The 12,015-nt window shown below is 46.6% G+C and overlaps 1 protein-coding gene across 1 annotated transcript in view; it reads right to left on the bottom strand.

Annotated features, from left to right (window-relative positions):
* VIT (vitrin) overlaps positions 1–12,015 on the bottom strand; it is a 100,332-nt gene that overhangs the window by 18,482 nt on the left and 69,835 nt on the right. The window contains exons 9-11 of the mRNA XM_077764287.1: positions 10,982–11,026; positions 9,472–9,534; positions 5,094–5,241 (exon numbers count right to left, since the gene is read on the bottom strand). Of these exons, the coding sequence (XP_077620413.1) occupies positions 5,094–5,241; positions 9,472–9,534; positions 10,982–11,026 (256 nt within the window). The remainder of the gene's footprint in view (positions 1–5,093; positions 5,242–9,471; positions 9,535–10,981; positions 11,027–12,015) is intronic.

Genomic DNA, 12,015 nt, shown 5'->3' on the forward strand with positions numbered 1-12,015 from the left:
CTACGAGGAAGATAGAGGCCTTCTCTACAAGTGCCATTAGGCCCCTGCAGGGCCCTCGAAGGCTAAAGATAGGCAGCTGCTTGGGGGGCCCACTTAGTTTCTGTAATGGCGGTGTAGACTAGGGCATGAGGAGAATGGGGTGAGCATTGGAAAGATCTGGGTTCTGGATGGTGTGGCCACTCTGCTCCTGGGAAGCCAAGCTGTGACTCTCTCAATAGATTGGAATTCCAGCCTACACTATCAACCTCTGGGTTTTTACCAGCTTCTGACCTATTATGGCCGGAGTGGGACTGGGGCAGCGGCATCCATGAAGCTGCCTCGGTGACACCAGTGTGCAGTCGGAGCCTGGCCAGCACCATCCTGGTCTCAGTCCCGTGGAGCCGAGTCTCAGGCTCCAGCCCTTCCCACTCCTAGTTTGCTGCAGACTCAGGAGAATGTGAACAGAATGTCCTCCTTGCCAGGCTGTATTCGTTTGCTATTTCCACTGTAACACATGGCCATAAACCTAGTGGCTTAAACACTCATTAGCTTACAGTTCTGCAGGTCAGAAGTCAGATCCGTGTCTACCCTGGAGGGGCTGCGTTCCCTTCTGGAGGCTTGGGAGCAGGGGTGGGGTGGCACCATCTCCTTGTCTTTTCCATTATCTAGAAGCCACTTGCATTCCTTGGTCGTGATCCCTTTCCTCCATCTTCAAAGTCAACACTCAGACCTCTGATCATCTTCCCATAGGCATATGTCCCACTGACTGGTAATAGCCAGGAGAGATTCTCTGCCTTTAAGGCCTCATGTGATTAGATTGGGACACTGGCTAATCCAGGATAATCTCTCCATCTCAGGGTCCTTAACTTCAATCACGTCTGCAAAGTCCCTTTTGTCCTGTGAGGTAACATAACTATAGGTCCCAGGGATTTGGATGAGGACATGTTTGGGGACCACAAACTGCCACACCGGTCCTGACACTGGCCCTTCCCTCCGCTCTGACTGTCCCGTGCATGGGGGCTCAGCTGATCCACATGACTCTCTGGGCATCCTTTCTTTGCAGCAGGTGCAGGGAAGGAGGAAGAGGAGCAGCTGCGTGTATGACTGAGGGTCTTCAGCCCAGGGCTGATATCGGTAAGAAGGGTAAGAAAGCGCAGCGCACTTTCTACAACACTGGACGCCGGTTACAGAACATTGAACAAAGAAAAGTCTATTTCATTTTGAAACGAAGAAAAGCCAGCGTTTGGCTTTGTTCTATAACTGTTTTCCAATGCTGATACCCTAGGGTTGATTACAGAGTTCAGAGGAACATGTGCAATTCTGTTCCATTTATTCCGAAACTGGGGACTGACACAAAATCATGGTGAAGGTCAGGGGGCATTTAAGCAACGCGGATCCAGGCTGCAGTGAAAACGCCAGTGTCTTGGCTTCATTCATGCTGCTGGCCACAGTTCACCTAATAGCTACTTGCTCTGGCTGTCCTTTCACTTAGCCTTCTTGGGTGCCTATTGGTATTAAGTGCAGTCACGGGCCTGTTGGCTGTGTACTTCTAAATTAGAGCTCACGTGGAAGACGAGGGCTTGGTCCTAGGCTTTTTGCTCAAGCACAGCCTCTCAGTCTTCAGCATGATGGAAAGCTTCAATTATTAGAGGCTTTCCGGGTAGATGAGCAAAATCTTTGCACTGAAGTCAATTTTGTTTGACACTATGGGGATTAACCCAAGATTTAGTATCTGCCCTCTCCCCAGTGGTCATGCATTTAGCTGTGTGCTCTTGGGAAAGTCACTCAACCTCTCTGAGGGCAGCGCCTCTCTTACAGCAGGTGTGTGATGACTGTGGAATGAACTCTGGGGTTGCTGAAAGGCTGGTGTGGTTGTGGGTTACAGGCTTCTTCGTGTGCAGGGAAGGGGGGACGTGGGAGCATGGGTGAGGCTTCCCCTGGCCTGGATCAGGAGCAGAAACATGAGCTGGCTGATCAGCCGAATGGAGAACCCAGGGGACAGAGAGATGCAAAGAGGCAAAGAGGGAAGGACCAATCACTTGTCAGTCTTGTGACCTCAACCCCGCCTTCACCTGGGCTGCCTGGACTGATTTTCTGTTTTGTGCATCCGAGAGATCTTTGTGTAGGATCCTTCGGAGTCAGGATTCGGGATGAGCACAGCATTCTGTGAATCAGACTGTTTTTAATACTTCCGGTGTTTTTATTTCGTATTCACCTTTGTTTCCTGTTAATACGATGAGTCTCTTAAAAATCTAAATTTAAAAGTCTAAATTTAGATGTGACAGTCTAAATTCTGATGCAGCCCTCCTAAGGAAACGGGGAAAGGATTCTTCTGAGCCTGGCACGTGTGAGCAGAGTTTCCAGGTTTCAGGGGCTCCTGCCTGACCAGCTTCTTCCCAGCTCATGCCTCGCCTTGGAGTGCTCATTGTTGGTGGGCTGGTCACTTCCTGTAGAGGCTCATTTCCTCTCTATAATATGAGGAGGTGGAAGTGAGGCCTTTCTATAGCCCCAAGGCTCTGTGATCCTGAGAAAGCAAGCCGATCCCAGTGATCCTAAGGTGGGCATTGGAATCTAGTGAGAACCCAAGACACCAGGAGAGGGATCAGATACTCAGTCCGCCAAGCACTGGTCCTTCCTGCTTTTCCTTTTTTATAAACACAAGCCCCACATCTACCTCTACTTCTGCCTCCTCTCCTTTCCTGCCCTACTCCCTCCCTCCCGATGCACTAAGTCCATTTGGTAAAGAAAAGATTGAAGGGAGCTCCCCTTCAGGAAGGAAGCCAGGGGGCTAAAATCAGAAGCAATTTCAGTTGGGCACACCGATTTCCCCTTCCGCCTCACACACCCTTCTCAGACCACCCTCCAATCTATTGTGTTCCCCACATTCCACTGAAGGATGCATCCCCTCCGTGCAACATGTCATGTCATTACTGATCACGCCACCTAACTGGAACAGAGGCTGGAAGGAAGAGAGAGGCGGCTTGTTGAGTCTGTTAGCCCAACCTTTGTTTATTGGGCGTCTTCCCAGTACAGAGCTGGTCACTGAATCACAGGACATCGGGGCTGCTGGAGCCCTAATAAATCATCCCGTCCGCCCCCCAGGACTTCACAGATGGCAGCACTCACATGGACAGGTTAAAGCACCTGCTTAAGGTCACACAGCAGAGCTAAGGCCAGAATTCAAGACGTCCTGTCACCAGTTTGCTGTGCTTTCCGCCCACCCTATGGCTGAGGGAAGATGCGGATGATTGATTAGCTTCTATGAGCACGTAAAGTGAAGGAAAACATGCAATTTCTCTTAAGTGCTCCAAATTACTAGGGGCCCAGGATACAAAAAAAGACAAACAGCAAAGGCATTTTTGGAAAGTGAAATTGGAAAGTGTGGAGGCAACTCTTTCCTGCAAATGGTGATCACATTAGGAAAATGTGGGGGTAAATGGTTTTCTGGGGAGAAGGAGCCTTTATTGAATTGGTTTTCCTTCCCTGCTACATTTGCTCGTTCATCCGCCTTCCCACCGGCACACAGCACTGTTCTCCTGCCATTCTTCTCTTCCTTGACATATTTATTACCTTATTTTCATATTATACTATAAACTTTGGTATACACAGCCTTTAAAGCAGCTATTTTTAATGCAGGATGACACGCCAAGCTTTGAACCCCCCAATAAAATTGACCGGGGACATTTGGCACTAAAATGCTTACACTTCCTCCCTAGAGAAGCCAGCTCTCTCTGTTTGCTATCTTTAAAAAGTAGCATAGGAATGGAAATAGGTTGACATTTTGAAAACAAGAAAACAGTGACCAAAAAAATCTTATTTTTCCATTTCAAGTTACAGTCCTCAAGATAGATTCTTTGACATTGAGAGTTGACATTTGACGCAATCGTTTGTTTTCATATATTTGACTCTGGCTACATACAAGGGCCAGGTAACTCATCTAATTTTTCTTCAGAGGAATAGAAGATGGTCCTAAATGTGTCATTGGAATTTAATGCTAAAAGTACAAATGTTATAAGTTTTTATGAAAATAAATGATGTGTGCTTATTTTTTTCGACAGTTGAAAAATAAATATTTAGGGTCTTTGATATAATAGTCTTGGTTAAAATACTGCTCCCGGAGATCCTTGGGGAATTTCGAAGGATCTGGTGGCTCTCTGGTTGTTGTCAGGGATATGTGTTTTTACTTTTTAGATGGGGAGCAATTAAGTTGTGTCGCAGTTTCTCAGTAGGAGGCGCGGAGGTCTGTGCTAGTTTCCGTTGCTAGGGTTAAGCTGTGGGTCTGCGGGGAAGGAGGGGTCATCTCGCGTCTGAGGTTGGTGGAGAGTGAGATAATTATCTTGCCTTTATGGCTCCTGGTCAAAATTCCATTTATTGAGATTTGTGCTTCTTTGCTTTTCTGATTGTTTGCTTATTATCTGTCAATATTTGTATATCTGCTTTAGGGAGAGATAGGTTTCTCCTATTATTATGAAGTAAGATGGACTTATTCTCCCAGATAAGAGAAGAGGTTGAGATTGGATGTCAGTATGAATGCTCGATTTCTACCCTAACTAAAATAATAGAATGGACTGGGGACAGTCACCTGGTGCTCTGCTGACTGATAGAGGCCACTCCCCTCCCCACCCATTCTTCCCCATTGCCTGGTGAGCTATTCCAATACCACTGCAGAAGCCGAAGGTCACATGGAGAAAAGAGAAAGGTCAACCTACAGCACTGTATCTTCTGGGCATCTTACCTATTGGTGTAGAGGGGGGAGCACAGGGTACAGAACACCTTCTTCATCTACAGATGATGAAATTGAGGACGAGAGAGGCGAAGGCCTAGCCTGAAGCCACGTGCTCATTATTGGCAGAGCTAAGACTTGATTCCAGCTCTCCTCATTCCCAAATAAATGCCATCATTTGCCTACCAATCATAAGTGCAAATGCCATTTACTTCCAAATGTTCATTAACCTGTCCTTCCCTTCTGGAAGAATCAAATTTCTTAAATGGTACCTGAATTGCTTTAGTTTCCTTTACTTACATTTGTATTAGGGAAGACCATGAATTTATGCTCTAGGATGCGCTGGTAGTATTTGTGGCACACAATTATCACTTGGTTTCACAGCACTTACCCATACTGAACAATACCCATCAGCGGACCAGCAGGGCCAATGTCCAGAGCTTGGGCAACATCAGCCAGGAACTGCTTTTGGATTCGGAATCGACGTTTGCCAATGCTTGAGCTCCCATCAATTACAAATGACAAGTCAACTTTGCAGTCTGAGAAATGGAAAAGGGCTCTGTTATTCTGATGGTCTCTCACTGCATTAACCTGGCTATTCTCTCCCTCCCTCTTTCTCCACCAGAGGCCCCCTCAGAATCCACTGAAAAGAAAATAAAAAGCAGTGGCCAGATACAGGATATATTCACTTATTTATATTCCTAACAGATTTTCATTGGGCACCAAGGTCCGGGACACTTGGGCTAGTACTTATTTCTCTAACTGCTTTAGAATTCTCTGCACCGGCCACATTGATAGACTTCAGAAGCAATGACCTCCCATTCAAACTTGGGAATTCAGGAGGATGGTTTCCTTGGCTCAGACCACGTGAGTGCAGACCCCTAGATGTAGAATTCACCAAGACTGAGTCTCAGGAGCCGGTGCTCTCTAACTCCCAGCTTAAGTTTGTAGCATTATGTGTTGGGTCTTTATAAAGGCATGAAAAAATCAGCAAGGCCAGTGCTGAGGGGAGGGAAGGAATGGTAGAATGCAAAATTGATACCAATCTCCTCCTTCATGTCCTCAGGTAAGGCAACCATAGAATTAACCATAGAATTATCTATACCTATCAGGACTTGTTTGTAGCAGTCTTTGAACTCTTCCCTTTCTTTTAGTTGTGATAAAAACTAGGACATTTTTCTGGCTTGGATCCCTGGACTTCCATGAATATATGCAGGTTAAGTTGGAGGTGGGAGCGAAGAGCTATTCTCAGTCTTTCAAATGCTGCAGGAATTGGTGGAAAGCTACAGAGGCTAATAGTAGTGTCTTCTTTGCTCTTGGCTGAAATTGCATCATCTTAGTATGGTAAAACGGATTATTCAAAGCTGATCAGAAGTTCTTATTGGGAGGTATATATCCATTTGATTAATTAACAAATGGGGAGGGGGCGCCTGGGTGGCTTAGTTGGTTAAGTGTCTGACTTTGGTTCAGGTCATGATCTCACGGATCGTGGGTTTGAGCCCCACATAAGGCTCTGCACTGACAGCTCAGAGCCTGGAGCCTGCTTTGGATTCTGTGTGTGTGTGTCTCTCTGCCCCTCCCCTGCTTGTGCTCTCTTTCTCTCTCTCTCAAAAATAAATACACATTTTAAAAAATGGGGAACGAATTGTTTCACAACTGCAATTCAGAAGACAAAAATATTTCAAAGCAGAGTTGCATGGTGGGGCAGGGAAGAGGAAGGGACAGTAAAATTGGGAACCTCTGGGCTGGAGCATCTAGGGGGACATGGGGACCAGGGTTGCCCTTTGTGCTCGGTAGTGCGGAGCTTGCCTGAACAAGCCCAGATCTCTTTAAGGTGCCACATGATCNTGTGATCACCCATGCGGCCACTCAATTATATATATATAAAATATATAAAAAAGGACATGGGTTGACCCAGTTTTCAGCAGATTTGATGAGAAATATTTATCAAAGAGTGATACTACGGAATTGGCAGATTAAGGGACAAAAGTTATATCTGAGAACGTGTGTCAGTATCTTGCTCTGGTGCACGGCAATGAAAGCCATGGGAGACGTAGGCAATGACAGGGACCTCTCTGGGCCTGCCTGATTCAGCTCCACCTGGAATTAGTGCCTTGGCTCATTAGTGCATCTTGCAAACTTTTACCTCCTGCCTGCCTGGACATTCAGTGCCTGCCAACTCTTCCTTGTCTGCTGACTTCCCCTGTGCTTTGCTGCTGCCCCCAAACTGCCTATACCCCAAGTACGATCCTTGAGATGAAGATTGGAGGCATCAAAGAAAATCAAGAAGTGAAGCTCAAAGATGCCACAGAAGCCTGGGAAAAAGCAGAAGAGAAGCAGAGTAGTTCTAGGACTAGTGATGTACCCCACGCAAGGGCCAACCCAGTCCTTCCTATGTCCGAGCTTGCAATGAGAATTGTTGCCAGCAGGTGGCAGTGGTGTTCTTCAGGGCTTGCGACTCACCAGACACCTGTGGTTTGCTTAGAAATGAGGACTCCTGGGCTCCACCCAGATCTACAGAATCAGATCCCCAGGTCAACAAGATTTCCAGGTGATCTGTATGCACATTAAAGTTTGGGAAGCACTCCTGACCAGGGCTTTTTCTTCTAGATGTCAGTAGATTAGTTCAATATGCCTTTTAAAATGAAAACCTTAAAAAAAATAATAACTGTTAATTAGAATAAGGCCCAAAGGTGATTTTCTTTCTTTTTTAAAAAAATGTTTACTTACTTCTGAGCGGGGGAGGGGCAGTGAGAGAAGGACACAGGATCCTAGGCGGGCAGCACGCAGACAGCAAAGAGCCCGATGAAGGACTTGAACTCAGGAACTGGGAGATCATGACCTGAGCTGAAACTGGATGCTTAACCGACTGAGGCACCCAGGTACTCCGAAGGTGACTTTCTTTTTAAATAAATAAAGCACATGGGGGGAGGGGGGCGTGACAAGCTCACTTGGTAGAACTTTGACTCTTGATCTCAGGGTTGTGATTTCAAGCCCCATGTTGGGTGTGGAGCCTACTTAAATAAAGCAATAGATTTTGAGCCTCTCTTTTGCTTCTTCATGGACAATTTTTTCTCATTTCTTACAACTTGAACTGCTTTCAGGATTGAAGCATTCCATTTCCTGGCTAGGCTTTTATGAAGTTGAGATGCTCTCTATTTGCTTAGCTCTCTTTACTACTACCTGATGGCTGACGATGGATTCACCTGTGCTCTCCATTTCCCAGAATGCGTTAATGACGCCTGCTTTCAGCTCTGCGCATGTGCTCACTGAGACACAGTGGCTTTCTCGTACTGAGATGAAAACATGTGGCTACAAAGATGGCATCAATACTAGAGAACAGAATTGAGTTACTAAGTGTTCAGCATGAGCAATTTATTACGGTCACAGAGGACAGAGGTTGGAAGACAAGCAAGAAAAGGTAAGACTTAGTATCTACAGGAATCAATCCACCAATTTTCTTAATTGCTTTGGTTTTCTCCAACATGATACAATTTTATAGATTAATGCTTTGTGTTGTCTAATACATTAGGCCAGTGTTTCTTAACCCTGGGTATATATCAGAGTTGTTTATGCAGCTTCAACAAATAAAAATGCCTGGGAATCATTCAGGCTGTTCTTCTTAAGGTTTGATGTGCAAAGAAATCACTTGATTCAGAAGGTCTGAGGTAGAGCATGGGATTTTGCACTTCCAACAGGCCTCCAGGTGATGCTGATGTGGTCAGACCACACACCGAGTAGCAAGATCTAGGGTGAGTGTGATTCAGTAGGTAGGAGCCGGGAGTTGGGCATCTTGAGTTTTTAAAAATGTCTTCAGGTGATTCTCATATACAGTGGGGTTGGGACTCATAGCTCACTGGTGGCTGACTGGCAGCCACTTTCTAGGGGAATCTTTGAGTGCTCTCGTTGGCCTGTAAAGCTCAACTACCTCTTGGTTTTCCTCTTTTTCCCTGATCCTTCCGTTGTGGTATCCTCAGGTGGCTTCTACACCTGTCTTAGTGCTGAAGTTCTTCAAGTTTTTTCACTTTTTAAAAATTTATTTATTTTGAGAGAGAGTAGGGAAGAGGTAGAGATAGAGAATATCCCAAGCAGGCTCCACACTGTCAGCACAGAGACCAACACAGGGCTCAATCTTGCAAACTGTGAGATCATGCCTGGAGCTGAAATCAAGAGTCAGACGCTCAACTGATTGAGGCTCCCAGGTGCCCCCGAATTTCTTCACATTTAAGCCCTCTGGTTTCCCTAGGTCACCTTTCCTGTCCTCATGACCTTGGTTTTAAACCCTAGCTTATCATCTTCCAACTCTGAATTCCCGGGGTGGAGGCCCCAGCTGCTCAAATCCTCTTCATCTGCTTCCTCTCTCATACCTCCACCTCCAGCCCTCTAGTCTGTTCCTCTCCATTTCCTGAATCTGCCTGTTTCTCCCCATTTCCAACTCCAGCTCGGAGCTCTGTCTGCCCCTCATGTCCAGTAAGCCCCTGGCCCTGCTGGCAGGCCAGTCCCCTCTACCCACCCCCCCCTTTTATCTCCCTTTTCCATCCCACCCTGTTTCCATAGTGATGTTTAAAAAATCTGATCCTCTTCGTCTTGTGCACACAGTTTAAATCCTCCGTAAGCTTCCCTTTCCCCTTAAAACAAAGTGACAGAAGAGAGGAGATCAATAGATCCAGGGTGGGAAAGAGGTGGGTTTGGGTGGGAGTGAGCGGGGAGAGAGGAGAGCAGATCGGATGTCACAGCCATTATGGGCTTCTAGTTGTTCGTTAACTTACTTGGATCTCCCTGGGATAGCGGCTCCAAAGCTTGTGTGCTTAATTCTTCTTTTGGAACAAATCCTGGAAAGAGCAGTAAAACTTTTGGTGACTTACACGAACAGGAAGCATCTGGCCTTACCCCAGGGATGGGGACATAATGGATATTCACACCCAGCTGCAGGGCGAGGGGCTTGGCTACAGGCTGACTGTTCTCCACACCACCCCCCACCTTGAGAGAGAAGACTGAATTACTGGCAGCCTACAAAAGGCACGGTACTCTCATGGGTGCTCAGAGGGGTTGAAGTCAGAAGACTTGAGTTCTGTTCCCTACTGCCTGTTAATGGAGTCTATCTGAGCCCGAGTTTCCTTACCTGCAAGCAGTAAGCACTTTGCCAGTGTGAACTGTCCCTCTGTGAAATGCTGAAAATGTCAAGGTCAGGGCATGTGTCTCGCTCATCACATAAACCTTCACGGTGCCTATCACCATAGGTCCTCAGTCTACATTTGATGACTGAGTCACTAAACAAAGATGGATGAGACACATGGCCAGTCTAATGGGGGGCAGATATAGGCTGCAGAGCAGGAGATAAGCTACCAGTAACTCAAATAAGAGGGTCTAGAATGCAACCCCTCCACAGCCCAAGATTAGAGGGTTTTGTGCTTTTAGAGTGTGTGTGTGTGTGTGTCTGTGTGTCTGTCCAGAGTTTGCTTTAGAGCCATGTATATGGAAGCCAAGTTCACAAACGTATCATCGAAGGGAATAAAGACCATCAGTGAGATGTTGGGAAGGCCAGTGAGCTTCTCAGGCAGCACCGGAAGTTGGTCTCCCTGTTTTCAGTGTGCCCGGAGTGCGGGGTGCCCTCCCAGAAGCTCTGTCAGAGGAGGGAAGTGCGGGGGGCTCTGCTCTGCTCTTGGCTGCCACGAGCTTTCTCCAGGCTTGTTAGTTTTTCCAATTTGCCAAGCGCATGATTTCATCTTTCCATGAAAGGTCAGTCTGCTCATCCCACTTCCTCACATCATTTAAAAAATTTGCTTTGGGTGTCTAACGACATTTCTAAGCCAGGAGCCTCTCAGGAAAACTGTCCAAGGCTCCACGTGGAGGGAGGGGGGGGAAGAAACGTGAGGCCAGAGGCCTCTCCTCCACCCCGTCTTCCCCTGCCAGTAAAATGTGCCCCCAGACCGAGAGCCAGAAGGCTGTGTTTGCTGCTGGAGTTTCAGACACTTAATTCAGTAAACAGCGAGCAACACTTTTTCATGTGAAGAGCCAAGCTGAATACCACCTTGCAAAGAAGGACGGGGAAACCGAAGGAAGTCAGAGTGTGCTTCGAGACGGAGTGAGCCTTTAAACCTACTTTTGGGGTGAGGAACTCCCTCCCTTGGACATCTTTGTCTTCATGATTCTCATCCCTTTTGTCATCCAGTGGACAGCAGTGACCTCTGCCCCACCAGCTGGATTCTCAGACTCTCCTAATTCTGTAGTCCTCTGTCTCCATCTAGTCATGGCCAGGAGGTTGGGCTGTATAGTTACCTGCATCTAAAAGGACCGATCCAGGCTTCCACGGGTCCATTTCCCCTGATTTTCGAAATTAAAAAGAAGCAAACTTGTTATTTAGGTGAAACCAGCGGAAACTTTCAAGTGAACTGCCCAGATGATAACATTTTCTACTTGTGGCATAAAGTTCAATAATGGAACACGAGACCAGACTTTAGGATGAGACCGCCTAAAACCTATAGGATTTTTCTCATGGGAAGCTCTGAAAACCAAAGACGAGAACATCTTTGCCCTTTCTTTCTTTCACTGAGCACCAAGAATCATGGAATATAAAAATCTCGGGATTCAAGGGGACCTAAGAACTCATCCAATCCAAACCAATCTCTTCAGCATGTTTCTACAACATCGTTACCAAGTGAGCGGATGGCTGGTGCTTGGATACCTCCAAAGACAGGGAACTCATTACATACCCAACCAAGACAGTGCATTTCTTTTTGGGCCATTGAGACTGTAGAACATTTTTCATTGAGTTGATCTGAAATCTTAATCCATCCCTCCACCCACACTTATTAAGCACCTAGTATTTACCCAGTATCATTTTAGGTACATTTGACCCACCCATCGACTTTATGTTCTCTTCCTTAGAACAAATTTGGCCCTTTCGGGGAGCAGTACACTCATTTCCTGAGGCTCTGCTTCTCACTGTGTGCCTCATGCAGAATAAAGCAGAGTGGCACTGGCCATTTCTATCTGCAGTAAAATGGTTAATGCCCCCACTATAAACTGGTGTTGATAAAGTGGAAGGGGTGGTCAGAAAGTGGGGGATTCCTACCCAATAGTCCCTGACGTCTTTAGGGGACTCATGGCCAGGAGGGGCTCAGAAGCAGCACAAACGTGTTACGAAGCCTCATAAGGAAACCAAAATAGCTGTTTCTCTTCCTCTGTCCGTTCCTTCTGTCCCCACCTCCCCAGCTCAGAAAGCTGAAAGCTGAGGGCGTAATCAGCCCATCAGCTTTGCTGCATGCTGAAATGATTAACACACCCAAAAGAAGTGATGTTTTCCTTCATAG

This window comes from Crocuta crocuta, unplaced genomic scaffold, assembly GCF_008692635.1.
Source record: "Crocuta crocuta isolate KB4526 unplaced genomic scaffold, BGI_CrCroc_1.0 scaffold164, whole genome shotgun sequence".
NCBI classification, from domain to species: domain Eukaryota; kingdom Metazoa; phylum Chordata; class Mammalia; order Carnivora; family Hyaenidae; genus Crocuta; species Crocuta crocuta.